The 16,823-nt window shown below is 45.5% G+C and overlaps 1 protein-coding gene across 2 annotated transcripts in view; it reads right to left on the reverse strand.

Annotated features, from left to right (window-relative positions):
- Positions 1-15,249: 15,249 nt before the first annotated feature.
- Positions 15,250-16,823, reverse strand: part of RASGRP4 (RAS guanyl releasing protein 4) — a 138,450-nt gene continuing 136,876 nt past the window's right edge. The window contains exon 17 of one of the 2 annotated variants that reach the window (XM_063937890.1): positions 15,250-16,090. In XM_063937890.1, coding sequence (XP_063793960.1) covers positions 15,936-16,090 — 155 coding nt within the window. In that variant the 3' untranslated portion in view covers positions 15,250-15,935. The remainder of the gene's footprint in view (positions 16,091-16,823) is intronic. The other variant, XM_063937891.1, reaches the window with a different exon arrangement.

The following is a 16,823-nucleotide window of genomic DNA, read 5'->3' on the forward strand; positions in this document are numbered from 1 at the left end:
GAGACAGATTAAGAGGGGACCTGGGAGTGGTTCTGATGCTGTACAGTACAATGGGTAAAGCTTCTGGCCATGTCAATCCTGTCTCTGCCATCACTTTACTCAGTTTATTTTTAATAGTGCTGTTCACTCTTTCCACTTTCGCACTCGCCTGTGGACGGTATGGAGTGTGCAGCTTGCTATCAATTCCCATCAATTTACACATTCCTTGAAAGACATCACCTGTAAAATGGGTACCCCTATCACTTTCGATAATTCTAGGGATACCGTATCTACATACAAATTCCTGCACAATTTTCTTAGCAGTAAACATAGCGGTATTTGTGGCCGCCGGAAATGCTTCGACCCAATTTGAAAAAACATCTATACAAACAAGTACATATTTCAAATTTCGACAAGGGGGTAATTGAATGAAGTCAATCTGTATTACCTGGAAAGGGCCGCCGGCAGGTGGGATATGAGATGGTTCTGTAGGTATTGCCTTTCCGATGTTCTTTCTCAGACAGGTAAGGCATGACATTGCCCTTTTACTCGCATGAGATGAAAATCCTGGGGCACACCAATATGCTCTTACCAACTTGCACATCCCTTCCTTGCCCAGATGAGTCAGCCCGTGGGCTCCCTCAGCTAAACATGGAAGGTATGCTCTGGGGGCCACTGGTTTACCGTGTCCATCCGTCCAGAGTCCTGAGGACTCCTGGCCATATCCTTTTGCCTTCCAGACTGCCTTTTCCTGTGTGGAACACAAATTTTGCATCTCACACAACTTCTGTGTGTTGATGGTATTAAATACCATCAGTTGTGTGGTGTCTGTCTGTCTGGGGGTAGCAGCTGCTAATTTAGCAGCTTCGTCTGCTCGGCTGTTACCAAGTGATACTGGGTCTTGGCTATATGTGTGTGCTTTACATTTGATAACAGCCACTCTGTCGGGTTCCTGTATCGCTGTTAGAAGCCTTTTTATGTGAGCTGCATGCGCTACCGGTGTACCAGCTGCCGTCATGAAATTTCTGAGGCGCCATAGGGCTCCGAAATCATGGACTACCCCGAATGCGTATCTAGAATCGGTGTAGATATTGGCTGATTTGCCCTTAGCCAATTCACATGCTCTGGTTAGGGCGACCAGTTCAGCAACCTGGGCTGAGTGAGGTGGACCTAGCGGTTCCGCTTCTATGGTGCCTTGGTCATCTACGACTGCGTATCCAGTACACAAGTCTCCCGAGTCTAACTGTCTATGACAACTACCGTCCGTGTAGAACGTAAGTTCTACATCTTCCAGTGGGTTGTCACTGATGTCAGGCCTTGCGGTAAAATTTTGGGTCAAATATTCCATACAATCATGTGTGTCTTCCTTTGTATTAAATTCTCCTTCCCCACCACTCTCATCCTCCACCCTTTGTGCCTGTCCAGGCACACCTGGGAGATATGTTGCAGGGTTTAATGCACTGCATCTCCTTATGGTGATGTTTACGGGGGCCATTAGTGCCAATTCCCATCTTGTAAACCGCGCTGATGAGACGTGTCTGGTTTGGGCAGAATTTAACAAGGCTGACACTGCATGTGGTGTATGAATTGTGAGGTTGTGACCTAGCACGACGTCTTCGCTTTTCGTTACTAGCAATGCTATCGCAGCAACGCTTCGCAAGCATGTGGGGAGGGATCGCGCTACCGTATCTAGCTGAGCGCTGTAATATGCTACTGGCCTGCTGGCATCACCGTGCTTTTGGGTTAGTACGCCTGCCGCGCAACCAGCACTTTCTGTTCCGTATAGTTCAAAGGGTTTCCTATAGTCTGGCATACCTAATGCTGGTGCCTGCGTTAGGCACTGTTTAAGTCTCTCAAATGCTGTCTCAGACTCGTCTGTATGCGAAATCCGATCAGGTTTGTTTGAGGAGACCATCTCCTGCAAGGGTAACGCTAGAATGGAAAACCCTGGGATCCAGTTACGGCAATACCCACACATTCCTAAAAATGTTCTGATCTGTTGTTGGGTTTGTGGCAGAGTCATGTCTCTAATTGCTTGAATTCTATCAGCGGTCAGGTGTCTCAGTCCTTGTGTTAGACAGTGTCCCAAATATTTTACCTTAGTTTGGCATAATTGCAACTTGTCTTTGGAAACCTTGTGTCCTGTGTCTGAAAGATGAAACAGGAGCTGTTTCGTATCCTTCAGGGATGCTTCCAATGAATCAGAACACAGTAGTAGATCATCCACGTACTGTATTAATACTGATCCACTCACTGGTTGGAAAGACTGTAAACAATCATGCAAAGCCTGGGAAAATATACTTGGGCTATCTATGAATCCTTGTGGTAATCGAGTCCATGTGTATTGGACTCCTCTGTATGTAAATGCAAACAAATATTGACTGTCAGGGTGCAGAGGTACCGAAAAGAAAGCGGAGCAGAGGTCAATAACAGTGAAAAATTTCGCAGTGGGAGGGATTTGCATTAGGATGACAGCTGGATTTGGCACTACGGGGAACTGACTCTCAACTATTTTGTTAATCCCCCTTAGATCCTGCACTAGCCGGTAACCCCTCCCCCCACTCTTTTTAACAGGGAAGATGGGACTATTGGCAGTGCTGGACGTTCTTACCAGAATGCCCTGTTGTAGCAAGCGCTCTATTACGGGATACACTCCTAACTCCACCTCTGGCTTCAGAGGGTACTGTGGGATTTTTGGAGCTATCCTACCATCTTTTACTTGTACAACTACCGGAGCTACGTTTGCCATTAATCCAGTGTCCTGTCCATCTTTAGTCCAAAGTGACTCTGGTATCTGAGATGTCATTTCTTCTACTTGGGAGGGAGTCCTATTTGTCATAATGGTATGTAACATTAATTTTGACGGGGAGTCTAACATGTCTCGCACTTCCTGAGCGTGATTCTCAGGTATGTCCAAGAATACACCTTCAGGAGTACAATAAATGACGCACCCCATTTTACACAGTAAGTCTCTTCCCAGGAGATTAGTCGGTGCCGATGCAGCCAGCAAAAAGGAATGCTTGGTATGTAAAGGCCCTACTGTAATCTCGGCTGGTTTGCTAACAGGGTAGTGCTGGACTACTCCCGTTACCCCTATGGCTGGAATTGTCTTACCAGTGGTTCTCATGCCCACTGTCGAATTTATCACTGATTTGGCCGCCCCTGTGTCTACAAGAAAGTTTAATGATTTACCAGCTACATTGATTGCAATTTCTGGTTCACTTCCAAGGCTTGCAATCAATTTTACTGGCTGCAGATTACAGGTATGGCCACACCCCTATTGGGTATGGTGACCTCCCTGAATCCCGCTGGCAGCAACTACTTGTGATGGAGTTAATTGGGAGCTACCAGAGGCTTGCCAGTCTCTGTTTGGGGGATATCTTTTTGTTTCCCCTGTATGTGGCTCATAACTCCGTTTCTGCGGACCCTGATCCCAATGTCGTGTGTCGTGTCGTTGTCTAGGGGGTTGGTATGAGTTTCGTGAATTCTTCACTCTACAATCTCGTGCCATGTGTCCCTGTTTATGACAAGAATAACAAGTAACCACATTTGACTTACCCACAGGGTTTGGTGATATAAACAAAGGCTGCCTTGTGGTCAGGGCCTGTATACTTACTGCCATTAACTTATCACCTTGTTGTTCCCTGTGTCTGGTGATGTTCCTATCGTGATCAATAGCAGCCTCTCTCAAAGTAGCCACAGACAGACCTCGCCAACATGGTTGTGTGGTCTGTACCCTAGTCTTCAATGACTCCTTTAAACCATCCATCAGTACCGATACTGCTACTTCTCGATGGTTTATGTTTGTTTTAATGTCCTCTATGCCTGTGTATTTTGCCATTTCTGATAATGCTCTGTGAAAATACTCTGCAGCTGTTTCTGACTCCTTCTGTTTAATGGAGAATATTTTGTTCCATTTAACTACGGCTGGGAAATACTCCTTTAACTGTAAACTTATTCTTTTTACATTGTCTTTGTTGTACACTTCTGTAAGAGGTACATCCTGATCTAATCCACAGTCAGCTAAAAATTGAGCTGCGTCGACATTGGAGGGTAAACATGCTCTCAGCAATATCTGCCAGTCTTTATTGTTGGGCTCTACAGTGTTACCTAGGTCTCTGATGTATTTTTGGCTGGCAACTAAGTCTTTTCTAGGGTCAGGGAATTCCGACACTATGGTCCTTAATTCCATTCGGGAAAATGGGCTGTACATGGCAATGTTCCTAACAGGAGTGACTCCTGAAGTGTCTGTTTTCCCATTTGGAACTACTATTACCTTAACAGGATTAACTCTAACAACCTCATTCTGTGTAGATTCTACAGGCTGTGGTGAAATAGTTTCAGCATAGTGTATGGTGCCGTACTTACCCGTTGATACGACCTCACCTATCCCTCCGCTAGGGGCCTTTGTTACTAATCTCGGGGGTGGAGCTGTGCCTACTGTGGTCTCTGCTATGGTGGCTGCTAGAGAGAGCGCTGAAATTGTTGCCGATTCGTCCTCTTGATCACACTCCTGAGGAAAGTTCAAAACAGGGTACAACTTGCACGGGTTAATACTTGCATTGGTTAATTGGTTAACATTATCTTTAACATTTACACAGTTGCTAAGTGTTTGTGTGTTACACCTTAGTGCGTCATTCTCCGCAACCAATTTCTCTCCTGATATGTATGGTGGCGGTGGGGCCGTGGCTATCAGTTTTCTGATCGAGCCAGATCCCGCCGCCTGAGCCAATCCTCTCTGTATGTCACCCTCCTGTTGCCACAACTGCAAATAATCATAATGCTTGATTCGTCTCTTTGCTGATTTAATGAGACATATCCTTCTCCTTAAATTCGTTAACACTTCTGTGCTGAAGCTACCTACTCTTGGGAATTTCTCCCCGTCATGTACTGTCATTCTCTCCCATTCATCACATAAAGCTTCTGTGTGACTTCCGTATTTCTCACACATTACGTACATTGCCGACCCGACTGGTCGGTTCACAGAATCAACCCGAACCGAGGTTGATCGCCCCCTACCTGAACAAGTGGCCCCCATAGTTCGAAGGTGTTGCTTTATTCAGCCAACCCTTACGCAAACCAAAATGTTCAAAATAGGCTGACGGTGGCGGTTTACCGAGTACCCCACTCACTCGCCCACGCCGACCAATACGACCTGATCACACTGATATAGTGCTGGCGTACTCGACCCAGGGCCCCTGCGACCTGAACCTCTATTTACTGGAACCTGCGAGGGTGATCCGAAGAACACTTACTCTTTCCAGTAACTAGTGGTTGTTGGATAGTTCCTGAGTGAGCAGCGAACCTCCCTTAAAATAAAAAAAATTACACAAATCACGTTAGAATGTACAAATAGCGTTTATGACCTTCGTACACAAATAGTACCGGTCAGGTTTACTAATGTACACAATTACGTGCGGTACAATCGTTCAGCACATAAGCAACTAATCTTATGTACGGAGCGACCAGTGGAATCGAAAATTACGGCTGCGAATTCCTTCAGCCAGAGCTTGTATGGCCTATATGGGTGTTGCACCAACCCTTTCTTGGTGTTGTGCCTGTGGACTGTATAGCGGACTTCCTTGTCTGCTGTACCTGAACCTGCTGGTCTGCTATGACCTCCTGGTCTGTTACAGTATGACCTCCTGGTCTGCTATACTCTAATGCTCAAATTGTATGTTTTAACCAGGGATGCCTCCCTAGCCACCATGTACGTCACTTACACGTATGTACCTCACGAGAACTCGACTTTTCTTGTGGTTCAACCTCAAAAATTGTAAAAACAAACACTCACTCACCACATATACACTTTTGTTTCTATTTCTATTTCTGCGCAGAAATTTTCTTTAGACCAGATGTGTTACCAATTAGGAGAAGGATCTGTTAATTTAAATTTCGAATGTTAAAATAGATTTGCGCGATTTATCGCCTTGCGTTATTTACCGCGTTGAATTTTTTTTTTAACACTTGTGATTTGAGTTACGTGGGCGTACCCGTACGCTCCGTTGCGTAATATACGCTGCGTGCGTCGGCCCTTGGGTTGCGTACGCAAGTCTCAGTCTTTTGTTAGAGACACGTGTACGCAAAGCAAAGATCCACCGTAACACAATTTATACATTTATCAATGTAGATGATCCTTTATCATCTACCGCGCACCACACTGACTTCGCCTTGTCTCTCAGGCCCAGCTGTGTTTGTCTATACTTTAACTATATTACCTTTTTACTCTTAAACTATAAAATAGCAGCAAATCTCTCTTAGCACGTTTATCAACTATAAAACTGGCAAACAGGAGAGTGATATACGAAAATACACAAATGAAAAAAAAAGAAATGCAGATATATATGTGTGCGTGCGTATGTACGCAAGACAGAAAAATAAACAGTTTTAAAAGAGACTAGCGTGTTGTTCTTACCTCCGGTTCCCGGATTCCTTCAGCACCCTTTACTAAGAGAAGCAGACGCTTATCCAAACAGCACTACGAGGAATATGATCTCCCGCCCTTTGCTGCTGGATAATGTCTGCTGAAATTACCTAGTGCAGATGTGTGAAGGACAGGACGAGCCCGCAATTGATAAAGCTAAATATTTATCTTATATAATACCCTTTATGAGGTCTAAGAACACTGTACGCTATCTACGTATGAAGTACCGTAAGGGTACGCACGTTGCATAACAATCGCTTAGCCGTAGTCGAGACGCTCAAGCGTCACGTTCGCTCACGGCCAAGAGATCACAGGCAGGCACGCTATTGGCTGCTGACTAACTTAATGATTCGCTATAGCGTAGCGGACGCTCGGGACCACGAGGAGATCACCAGCGGCGCTGACGCTCACAATGTTAAACCTTTGTATCTAAACCATAAACAGTGTATTGTGCAGTAAAACAGTGTAATGATAGAGTGTAAATGCAACACAGTATAACCTTATTACCTTTAAAGCTGTTCTAGCGTCACCGACGCTCTGAGAATACTTAACACTATAAGAAATACACAGATACCGTGCTCAGGGTCCGACGCCTAATATATATATATTATGAATGATATACTTGCAAAAGAATTAATACAAATACAAATCATACACTACAATATAACATAGACTACCTAACCAGATAACTACACAGGAAATACAATACAATTACTATTTAAGGGAAAATAAGAGAGAAAGAGGAGAAGAGAGAGAGAGAGAGAAATTGGCCCACAATAACAAGAAGATCAATATAGTTGCGGAGAAAAACTTACGCACAAAGGAAACGATCGCATGCGCCTCTGGACATCCAGCTCCCGATTTTCAGCAATGATAACCGTTGAAGAGTGAGAGCTGGATGTGATCGGCCTGTCTATTTATGCCCCACACACAATGCAATTCAATGGTCCCTACAATCTCATTGTTCATTGGACACAGGAATTCCTCCTCGCATCATAACAAAAGGTCATAGGTTGATTCATACAGGTGGGCCGTGACTATTTCCAACAGCTCAGGTGGGAGGGAAACTGGGTTTCCCGCCGCATGGATAAATAAGTGCAAATACAGTAAATGTTCATAAACTTCTTATGTCCATAACTATTCGCACGAGCGATTAATCCGCTTCAAACCAACACCGGAATATTGCTAATTAAATACTCTTCCGATGGGTACTAAACACCACTGTATTACTCCTGTCTGACCCTTCGTATCAAACAAAGAGGGATTTCTCTGTTCACGAACATTCTATATTAACCAAACTTTCAGAATCTATCAAAGGGACCATGATCTACAAAATACATTATATAGTGAAAATATGTAACGATTGAGTCGCACGCTACGATCACATAAACTCTACCGTAAATACGCATACCGTGCGCCTGCGGGTGCCCGCGACTGTGAGTATGCGCACGTACGGGAGAGCGTACGCATGCGCAGCACGGACCTGTGTGAGGTGCAAATATGGTAGTGTGCATAGAGATATTTTTCTGACTTTGACAGGTGTAATTTGAATAATGGAGACCCCTGTGCAGCGTAATATGAATTGGTATTATTTTGTGGCCACGCCACTTCCCTATGAAGCCACGCCCCTATATTTTTGGTGCGCGCCTGCACCGCGCACTGGCCCTGTTTTAAGTATGGGGGGGGGGGGGGCACCGATGCTGTTTCTTGCACACAGCGCTAAAATGTCTAGTTACGGCACTGCTGCCAATAACAAGATGTGGAGGCACAATACATTGTTTATGTGGGCAATCTCACCTTGAATAATGTGGGTAACTTTACTAATTATCTTATGAGGGCAGTATAATGGAATTAGGGGCCCATACACACTAGACGAGAAAGTAAAAGATCTCGCTCAGAAGGGCCAATCAGAGTGAGATCTTTTACAATCTCATCCAGTGTGTACACTCAATGGCCCTCATTCCGAGTTGTTCGCTCGTTATTTTCCTTCGCATCGGTGCGATTTTCCGCTAACTGCGCATGCGCAATGTTCGCACTGCAGCTGTGTCAAGTAAATTTGCTAAGAAGTTTGGTATTTTACTCACGGCATTACAAGGATTTTTCTTCGTTCTGGTGATCGGAGTGTGATTGACAGGAAGTGGGTGTTTCTGGGCGGAAACTGGCCGTTTTATGGGTGTGTGTGAAAAAACGCTGCCATTTCTGGGAAAAACGCGGTAGTGGCTGGAGAAACGGGGGAGTGCCTGGGCGAACGCTGGGTGTGTTTGTGACGTCAAACCAGGAACGAAACTGACTGAACTGATCCCAGTGGAAGAGTAAGTCTCGAGCTACTCAGAAACTGCTAAGAAATTTCTATTCGCAAATTTGCGAATATTTCGTTCGCAATTCTGCTAAGCTAAGATTCACTCCCAGAGGGCGGCGGCTTAGCGTGTGCACTGCTGCGAAAAGCGGCTAGCGAGCGAACAACTCGGAATGAGGGCCAATGTCATTAACAATTCACGCTCCTACGCATTGGTAACGACCCCCTCCCTCGTCTGAACATTTACAGACGAAGGTGGTCCTTGTTAACGACAGCCATGCTGCAGGTGTCGCTCCCTTCCCTGTCGGCATCGGCAAGTGTGTATGCACTTGCCGATGCCGGCACCCTGCCGGGTTCCCGCCACCGCCAATATCACCGTCAACGAGGATCGTGTAGTGTGTATGGAGCTTAACATACTAGGGGGCCAATTTTATTAGTGATAATGTCAATAGACAATATTATTTATTAATCATATAAAGTTGCCAATGAAAACTGTATTTATGGAAACAATGGGGGGTAATTCCAAGTTGATAGCAGCAGAAAACTTTTTAGCAATTGGGCAAAACCATGTGCACTGCAGGGGAGGCAGATATAACATGTGCAGAGAGAGTTAGATTTGGGTGTGGTGCGTTCAATCTGCAATCTAACTTGCAGTGTAAAAATAAAGCAGCCAGTATTTACCCTGCACAGAAACAAACTAACCCACCCAAATCTAACTCTCTATGCAAATGTCATATCTGCCCCCCCTGCAGTGCACATGGTTTTGCCCAACTGCTATAAAATTTCCTGCTGCGATCAACTTGGAATTACCCCCAATATTTTATGTTGCTATAAATGGTGCCGACGTGATACATTTTATGTGGGGCGGTTTCAAACCACCACGCTATCCGCCTTTTAGCAACTAGCCACCCAAACTAACATTGCTGTGCCACTAGATCATGAGGGAAACAGGGAGAAAGAGACCCCAGTGGGGCAAAGACAAAGTAGGACAGACAATGATCCAGTGGGGTGTAGTATGGTATGCTGGCGGGCGGGCTCCTGGCGACCAGCATATCGGCGCCGGGAGCCCGACTGCCGGCATACCGACAGCATGGCAAGCGCAAATGAGCCCCTTGCGGGCACGCTGCGCTCGCCACGCTGCGGGCACGGTGGCACGCTACGCGCACCACGCTCTTTTATTCTCCCTCCAGGGGGGTCATGGACCCCCACGAGGGAGAAAAAGTTTTGGGATTCCGGCGCCGGTATACTGCGCCGGGATCCCGACAGTCGGCTTACTGAAGACCACCCATCCAGTGTATGGTGCTTAATAGAGAATTGGAGTCTCCTATATATCTGCTCGGATCAGCTACATTTGATTGTAACTATTGTACGTTTGCATTATTAGTAACATAGTAACATAGTATCTGAGGTTGAAAAAAGACAATTGTCCATCGAGTTCAACCTATTTGTGGTGTCCTATGCATGATGATTTGACTAAAATTTCTGACTGATGCTGCTGTCAGCCATTGCATTTTATCCCTATTTATAGTAACTATAATGCATGACTATGCACCATACCCCTGGATATCCTTATCCAATAGGAATTTATCTAACCCATTCTTAAAGGTGTTGACAGATTCCGCCATTACAACTCCCTCGGGCAGGGAATTCCAAACACGTATTGTCCTTACCGTAAAAAAGCCTTTACGCCGTATTGTGCGGAATCTCCTCTCCTCTAACCTGAGCGAGTGTCCATGAGTCCTCTGTGTTGATCTAACCAAAAACAGGTCCCGCGCAAGCTCTGTGTATTGTCCCCTTATATATTTGTAGATGTTGATCATATCCCCTCTTAGTCTCCGCTTTTCCAATGTAAACATGTCTAGTCTTTCAAGCCTTTCCTTGTATTCCATCGTCTCCATGCCCTTAATTAGTTTGGTCGCCCTCCTCTGTACCTTTTCAAGCTCCAGGATATCCTTTTTGTAGTACGGTGCCCAGAATTGTACACAGTATTCAAGGTGTGGCCTCACTAGTGATTTATATAACGGGAGTATAATACTCTCGTCCCTAGCATCAATACCCCGTTTTATGCATGCTAATATCTTATTAGCCTTCTTTGCTGCATTCCTACTTTGGGTACTACTGCTTAGCTTGCTATCTATGAGGACACCTAAGTCCTTTTCCAGTACAGAATCCCCTAATTTTACCCCATTTAGTAGGTAGGTGCAATTTTTGTTCTTGTTACCACAGTGCATTACCTTACACTTGTCTGTGTTGAAGCGCATTCTCCATTTGGCTGCCCATGCTTCTAATTTAACTAAGTCGTTCTGAAGAGACTCGGCATCCTCCTCTGTATTTATAGCCTTACACAATTTGGTATCATCTGCAAAAATTGACACCATGCTCTCTAGACCTTCTGTTAGGTCGTTAATGAAAATATTGAACAATAGCGGTCCTAATACTGAGCCTTGCGGCACACCACTTAGCACTTCAGTCCAAGTTGAAAAAGATCCATTAACCACAACGCGCTGCTTCCTATTATCTAACCAGTTTTTGACCCAAGTGCATATTGTGCTTCCTAGCCCTGATTCTTGTAGCTTGTAGATAAGTCTCATGTGTGGTACAGTATCGAACGCTTTGGCAAAGTCTAAAAAGATTACATCCACGTCTTTACCCTGATCTAGGTTTGCGCTTACTGTTTCATAAAAGCCAAGTAAGTTGGTTTGACAGGATCTGTCCTTCATAAACCCATGTTGATTCCTTTTAATGACCTTATTGGTTTCAAGGAACTTCTGAATACTATCTCTTAGAATACCTTCCAATACTTTCCCCACTATACAGAGCCGGCCTTAGGCATAGGCAAACTAGGCAAATGCCTAGGGCATTTGGTATGCTTAGGGGCACCAGCAGCTTCTGCTGATTAAAATGATATGCGGCATGCCTATATTCTGTGTGTGACTGCGGCTGTATCTGCATACGAAATGCTACGATGCGTGTATTCCTGGAAATCACTGTAATGTAGCATTTTGTATATGCAGATACAGCCGCAGTCGCACACAGAATATAGGCATGCTGCATATCATTTTAATCAGCAGAAGCTGCTTGTGCATCCTAGCCACATAGCAATGCAAATAAGATGCATTTTCATAAACAAAATGCGCCCGACGTTAGCAGAGCTGCCAGCTGACTCACGCCAGGCATCACTTGCAGAACTAGCGGTGGTGCTAGGGGGCACCAGCCAAAATCTTGCCTAGGGCATCATATTGGGTAGGGCCGGCTCTGCCACTATAGATGTAAGACTAACTGGTCTATAATTACCTGGTTCAGCTTTACTTCCCTTTTTGAATATAGGCACTACTTCCGCTATACGCCAGTCTTTGGGAACCATACCTGATATAACTGAATCCTCAAAGATCAAAGATAGCGGTTTTGCCAGTTCAGAGTGAAGCTCCATTAGAACCCTTGGATGAATACCATCGGGCCCTGGTGATTTATTAATCTTTAAATGTTTTAATCGGTCACAGACTACTTCCTCGCTTAAATAAGTACCTATCAGTGTGATATTCTCATTATTGAGATTGTGTGTCAGTCCCTGAATTGGGTCCTCTCTAGTGAATACTGAAGAAAAAAACTCATTTAGTGTGTCCGCTATGTCATTATCATTTTTGCTTAAGACTCCCAACTTGTCTTTTAAAGGGCCTATACTCTCCTTTTTTAATCTCTTGCTATTAATGTATTTAAAGATTTTTTTGGGATTCGCTTTGCTTTCCTTTGCTACTAGTTTTTCAGTTTCTACTTTAGCCGCTCTTATTTCCTTTTTGCAATTTTTGTTACATTCCTTATAGTGCTGAAATGACTCTGCTTCCCCGTCAGATTTGTATTTTTTAAATGCTCGCCTTTTCTTGCCCATAAGTTCCTTAATCTTTTTGTTAAGCCACATCGGTTTATGATTTTTATTCCCTTTTTTGCTACTCATAGATATATATTTGTGTGTATTTTTAGCTAGCAGGAATTTTAGTACCTCCCATTTCTCCGTAGTATTTTTTCCTAAAAACAAACCTTCCCATTCAATATCCCTGAAAAATACCCTCATCTTTTCAAAATTTGCTTTGCTAAAGTTTAAAGTCCTAGTTGAGCCAGTATAGGGCTGTTTGTAGAAACTGATATTGAATGTGACCATATTGTGGTCGCTGTTTCCTATGAGTTCCCCTACTATAATACCCAATACCAAATCCTGATTGTTTGTTAATACCAGGTCTAAGATTGCATTGTACCTAGTTGGTTCCTCAATTAGTTGGACTAAGTAGTTATCATTTAGTGTGTTTAAAAACATATTGCCCCTAGCAGTATCACATGAATCGTTTTTCCAGTTTATCTCTGGATAGTTAAAATCTCCCATCACTACTATGTCTCCTACTCCTGCTGCTCTAGTAATAAATTGTATCTGTTATACCTGGCATGCTATGGTTTCCTGGTTTCCATTTCCTTGAGATCATCCACTGGATGTCTGGAAATATTTTCCGATGTCTCAAGATTTATCCTGGTTCAGATAAGCAAATTTTTTATTTTTTTTTGGTACGTACGGGGCCACCCATATTATCACATAGTTAATTTGGTTCACATTGGTGTTTTTGGAAATATTTTCTACACTAGGAAGCACCTATTTTTTTCTTCCCTCACAGAATGAATATACTCTGCAACAACTAGGCTGAAGGCAGAGTGCGTTCAGCCACCCAAGGCGTGCCTATATCAGAGCGCGACCCAAGAGTGGTACAACTATTTTATAAAATGGTCCCTATTGTGACAAAATAGTTGAGATAATGTAGGGTGACACAGATACAGAATCGGACTGAAAATAGTCCTGTTCAAGTTCTTTGATGAGATTATAATTGAGGCAGTAATGTGCTGCTGTCAGTGAGGTGGGGATGTGCTGCTGTCAGTGAGGCGGTGATGGGCTGCTGTCAGTGAGGCAGGGATGTGCTGCTGTCAGTGAGGCGGGGATGGGCTGCTGTCAGTGAGGCGGGGATATGCTTCTGTCAGTAAGGCAGGGATGCGCTGCTGTCAGTGGGGCAGAGATGTGCTGCTGTTAGTGGGGCAGGGATGTGCTGCTGTCAGTGAGGCGGTAATGGGCTGCTGTCAGTGAGGCGGTGATGGGCTGCTGTCAGTGAGGCGGGGATGTGCCGCTGTCAGTGAGGCAGTAATGTGATGCTGTCAGTGAGGCGGTGATGGGCTGCTGTCAGTGAGGTGGGGATGTGCTGCTGTCAGTGAGGCGGTGATGGGCTGCTGTCAGTGAGGCAGGGATGTGCTGCTGTCAGTGAGGCGGGGATATGCTTCTGTCAGTAAGGCAGGGATGCGCTGCTGTCAGTAAGGCAGGGATGTGCTGCTGTCAGTGGGGCAGGGATGTGCTGCTGTCAGTGGGGCAGGGATGTGCTGCTGTCAGTGAGGCGGTGATGGGCTGCTGTCAGTGAGGCGGTGATGGGCTGCTGTCAGTGAGGCGGGATGTGCCGCTGTCAGTGAGGCAGTAATGTGATGCTGTCAGTGAGGCGGTGATGGGCTGCTGTCAGTGAGGCGGAGATGGGCTGCTGTCAGTGAGGCGGAGATGGGCTGCTGTCAGTGAGGCAGTAATATGCTGCTGTCAGTGAGGCGGTGATGGGCTGCTGTCAGTGAGGCAGTAATGTGCTGCTGTCAGTGAGGCGGGGATGTGCTTCTGTCAGTGAGGCAGGGATGTGCTGCTGTCAGTGAGGCGGTGATGGGTGCTGTCAGTGAGGCGGTGATGGGCTGCTGTCAGTGAGGCGGTGATGGGCTGCTGTCAGTGAGGCAGTGATGGGCTGCTGTCAGTGAGGCAGTAATGTGCTGCTGTCAGTGAGGCATTAATGTGCTGCGGTCAGTGAGGCGGTGATGGGCTGCTGTCAGTGAGGCAGTAATGTGCTGCTGTCAGTGAGGCAGGGTTGTGCTGCTGTCAGTGAGGCGGGCATGTGCTGCTGTCAGTGAGGCGGTGATGGGCCGCTGTCAGTGAGGCAGGGATGGGCTGCTGTCAGTGAGGCGGTGATGGGCTGCTGTCAGTGAGGCGGTGATGGGCTGCTGTTAATGAGGCGGTGATAGGCTGCTGTCAGTGAGGCGGTGATGGGCTGCTGTCAGTGAGGCGGTGATGGGCTGCTGTCAGTGAGGCAGTAATGTGCTGCTGTCAGTGAGGCATCAATGTGCTGCGGTCAGTGAGGCGGTGATGGGCTGCTGTCAGTGAGGCAGTAATGTGCTGCTGACAGTGAGGCGGGCATGTGCTGCTGTCAATGAGTAATATGCTGCTGTCAGTGAGGCGGTGATGGACCGCTGTCAGTGAGGCAGGGATGTGCTGCTGTCAGTGAGGCGGTGATGGGCTGCTGTCAGTGAGGCGGTGATGTGCTGCTGTCAGTGGGGCAGGGATGTGCTGCTGTCAGTGAGGCGGTGATGGGCTGCTGTCAGTGAGGCAGGGATGTCTCTCAGTGATGCTAGCGTTTACAGTTGTGGAGGGATACTGCTGTGGCTCTGTGATGAGGTTTTGATGTAGTTGGAATTAGGTCAGGTGTGCAGTTTTGCTGAGAGAAGCACGGTTGCTGGGAATTTATTTTTTATCTCTTTGTGCATTTCTTATCGGTAGAGGATTCAAAGAAAAAATATATTGACATTTTATATTATAATGAAATAAATTGGAATATTCTATAGTTCACAATAAGCCCAATATTCCATTTCCGGTGGTCAGCACATACAGTCCGCTATTACATCTCCAGGTGACTTTGGGGACCATCTTTTACCATCTGGCTTTGACCACTCACGTACTGTAAGACAGTAACAGCACCAAACCTAAAAACTCCAATCATATCATTTAAATAAATCAAATAATCCAAGAAGTTTCTCAACGTATTGCAATGTGATCTTTGTAAAAGATAGCAACATGTTCAAGTCCCAATTTTATTTTTGGCTGGACAGTCCTAATTTTCAGGAGTGAGAAAGGAGGAAGATGACTAATTGTGGGGTGTGGCTTCTGTAAATAGGGGCGTGATTTGACGGTCCAGGTGTTTATTGCCCTGTAATGCTGAGAGGAGCTAGTTCATACAAGTATAAGATCAGTATATATACATAGACCATAGTCCTGTTGCTCCACAGATAATGAGATTATTAGAGAAGTAAATGTACAGAGAAGTTGCTTCACAAGTCCTTTCTCTTGGTGTTGGTCACCGTTTTCCGTCACATTGTATTTGTAGAGCGTTCAGGTTCTCCAGTATTTCAGTGATAGCTGGTTGCATATTTGAGTCCGTAGCCAATGCTTTCACCTTCTTCTGCAGGATGCTTAACTGGCTCTGCAGTTTGGCATTCTCTGCGGCCAGCTGGCAATTGGTACAATGCAGGCCGGCATTCTCCATCCGCAAGCAGTCCCTTTCCTGTAAGCAAGCAGCACAGAGGTATGAGACCATAATGGAGGACGGGCCTATTACCATGACGAAAAGAGCGGTTTTACCTGAGGTGGAATGTTGTCGAATCTTATAAAATAAGAATTTACTTACCGATAATTCTATTTCTCGGAGTCCGTAGTGGATGCTGGGGTTCCTGAAAGGACCATGGGGAATAGCGGCTCCGCAGGAGACAGGGCACAAAAAGTAAAGCTTTAGGATCAGGTGGTGTGCACTGGCTCCTCCCCCTATGACCCTCCTCCAAGCCAGTTAGGTACTGTGCCCGGACGAGCGTACACAATAAGGGAAGAATTTTGAATCCCGGGTAAGACTCATACCAGCCACACCAATCACACCGTACAACTTGTGATCTAAACCCAGTTAACAGTATGATAACAGCGGAGCCTCTGAAAAGATGGCTCACAACAATAATAACCCGATTTTTGTAACTATGTACAAGTATTGCAGATAATCCGCACTTGGGATGGGCGCCCAGCATCCACTACGGACTCCGAGAAATAGAATTATCGGTAAGTAAATTCTTATTTTCTCTATCGTCCTAGTGGATGCTGGGGTTCCTGAAAGGACCATGGGGATTATACCAAAGCTCCCAAACGGGCGGGAGAGTGCGGATGACTCTGCAGCACCGAATGAGAGAACTCCAGGTCCTCTTTTGCCAGGATATCAAATTTGTAGAATTTTACAAACGTGTTCTCCCCTGATC

Source organism: Pseudophryne corroboree, chromosome 8 (genome assembly GCF_028390025.1).
Source record: "Pseudophryne corroboree isolate aPseCor3 chromosome 8, aPseCor3.hap2, whole genome shotgun sequence".
NCBI lineage: Eukaryota > Metazoa > Chordata > Amphibia > Anura > Myobatrachidae > Pseudophryne > Pseudophryne corroboree.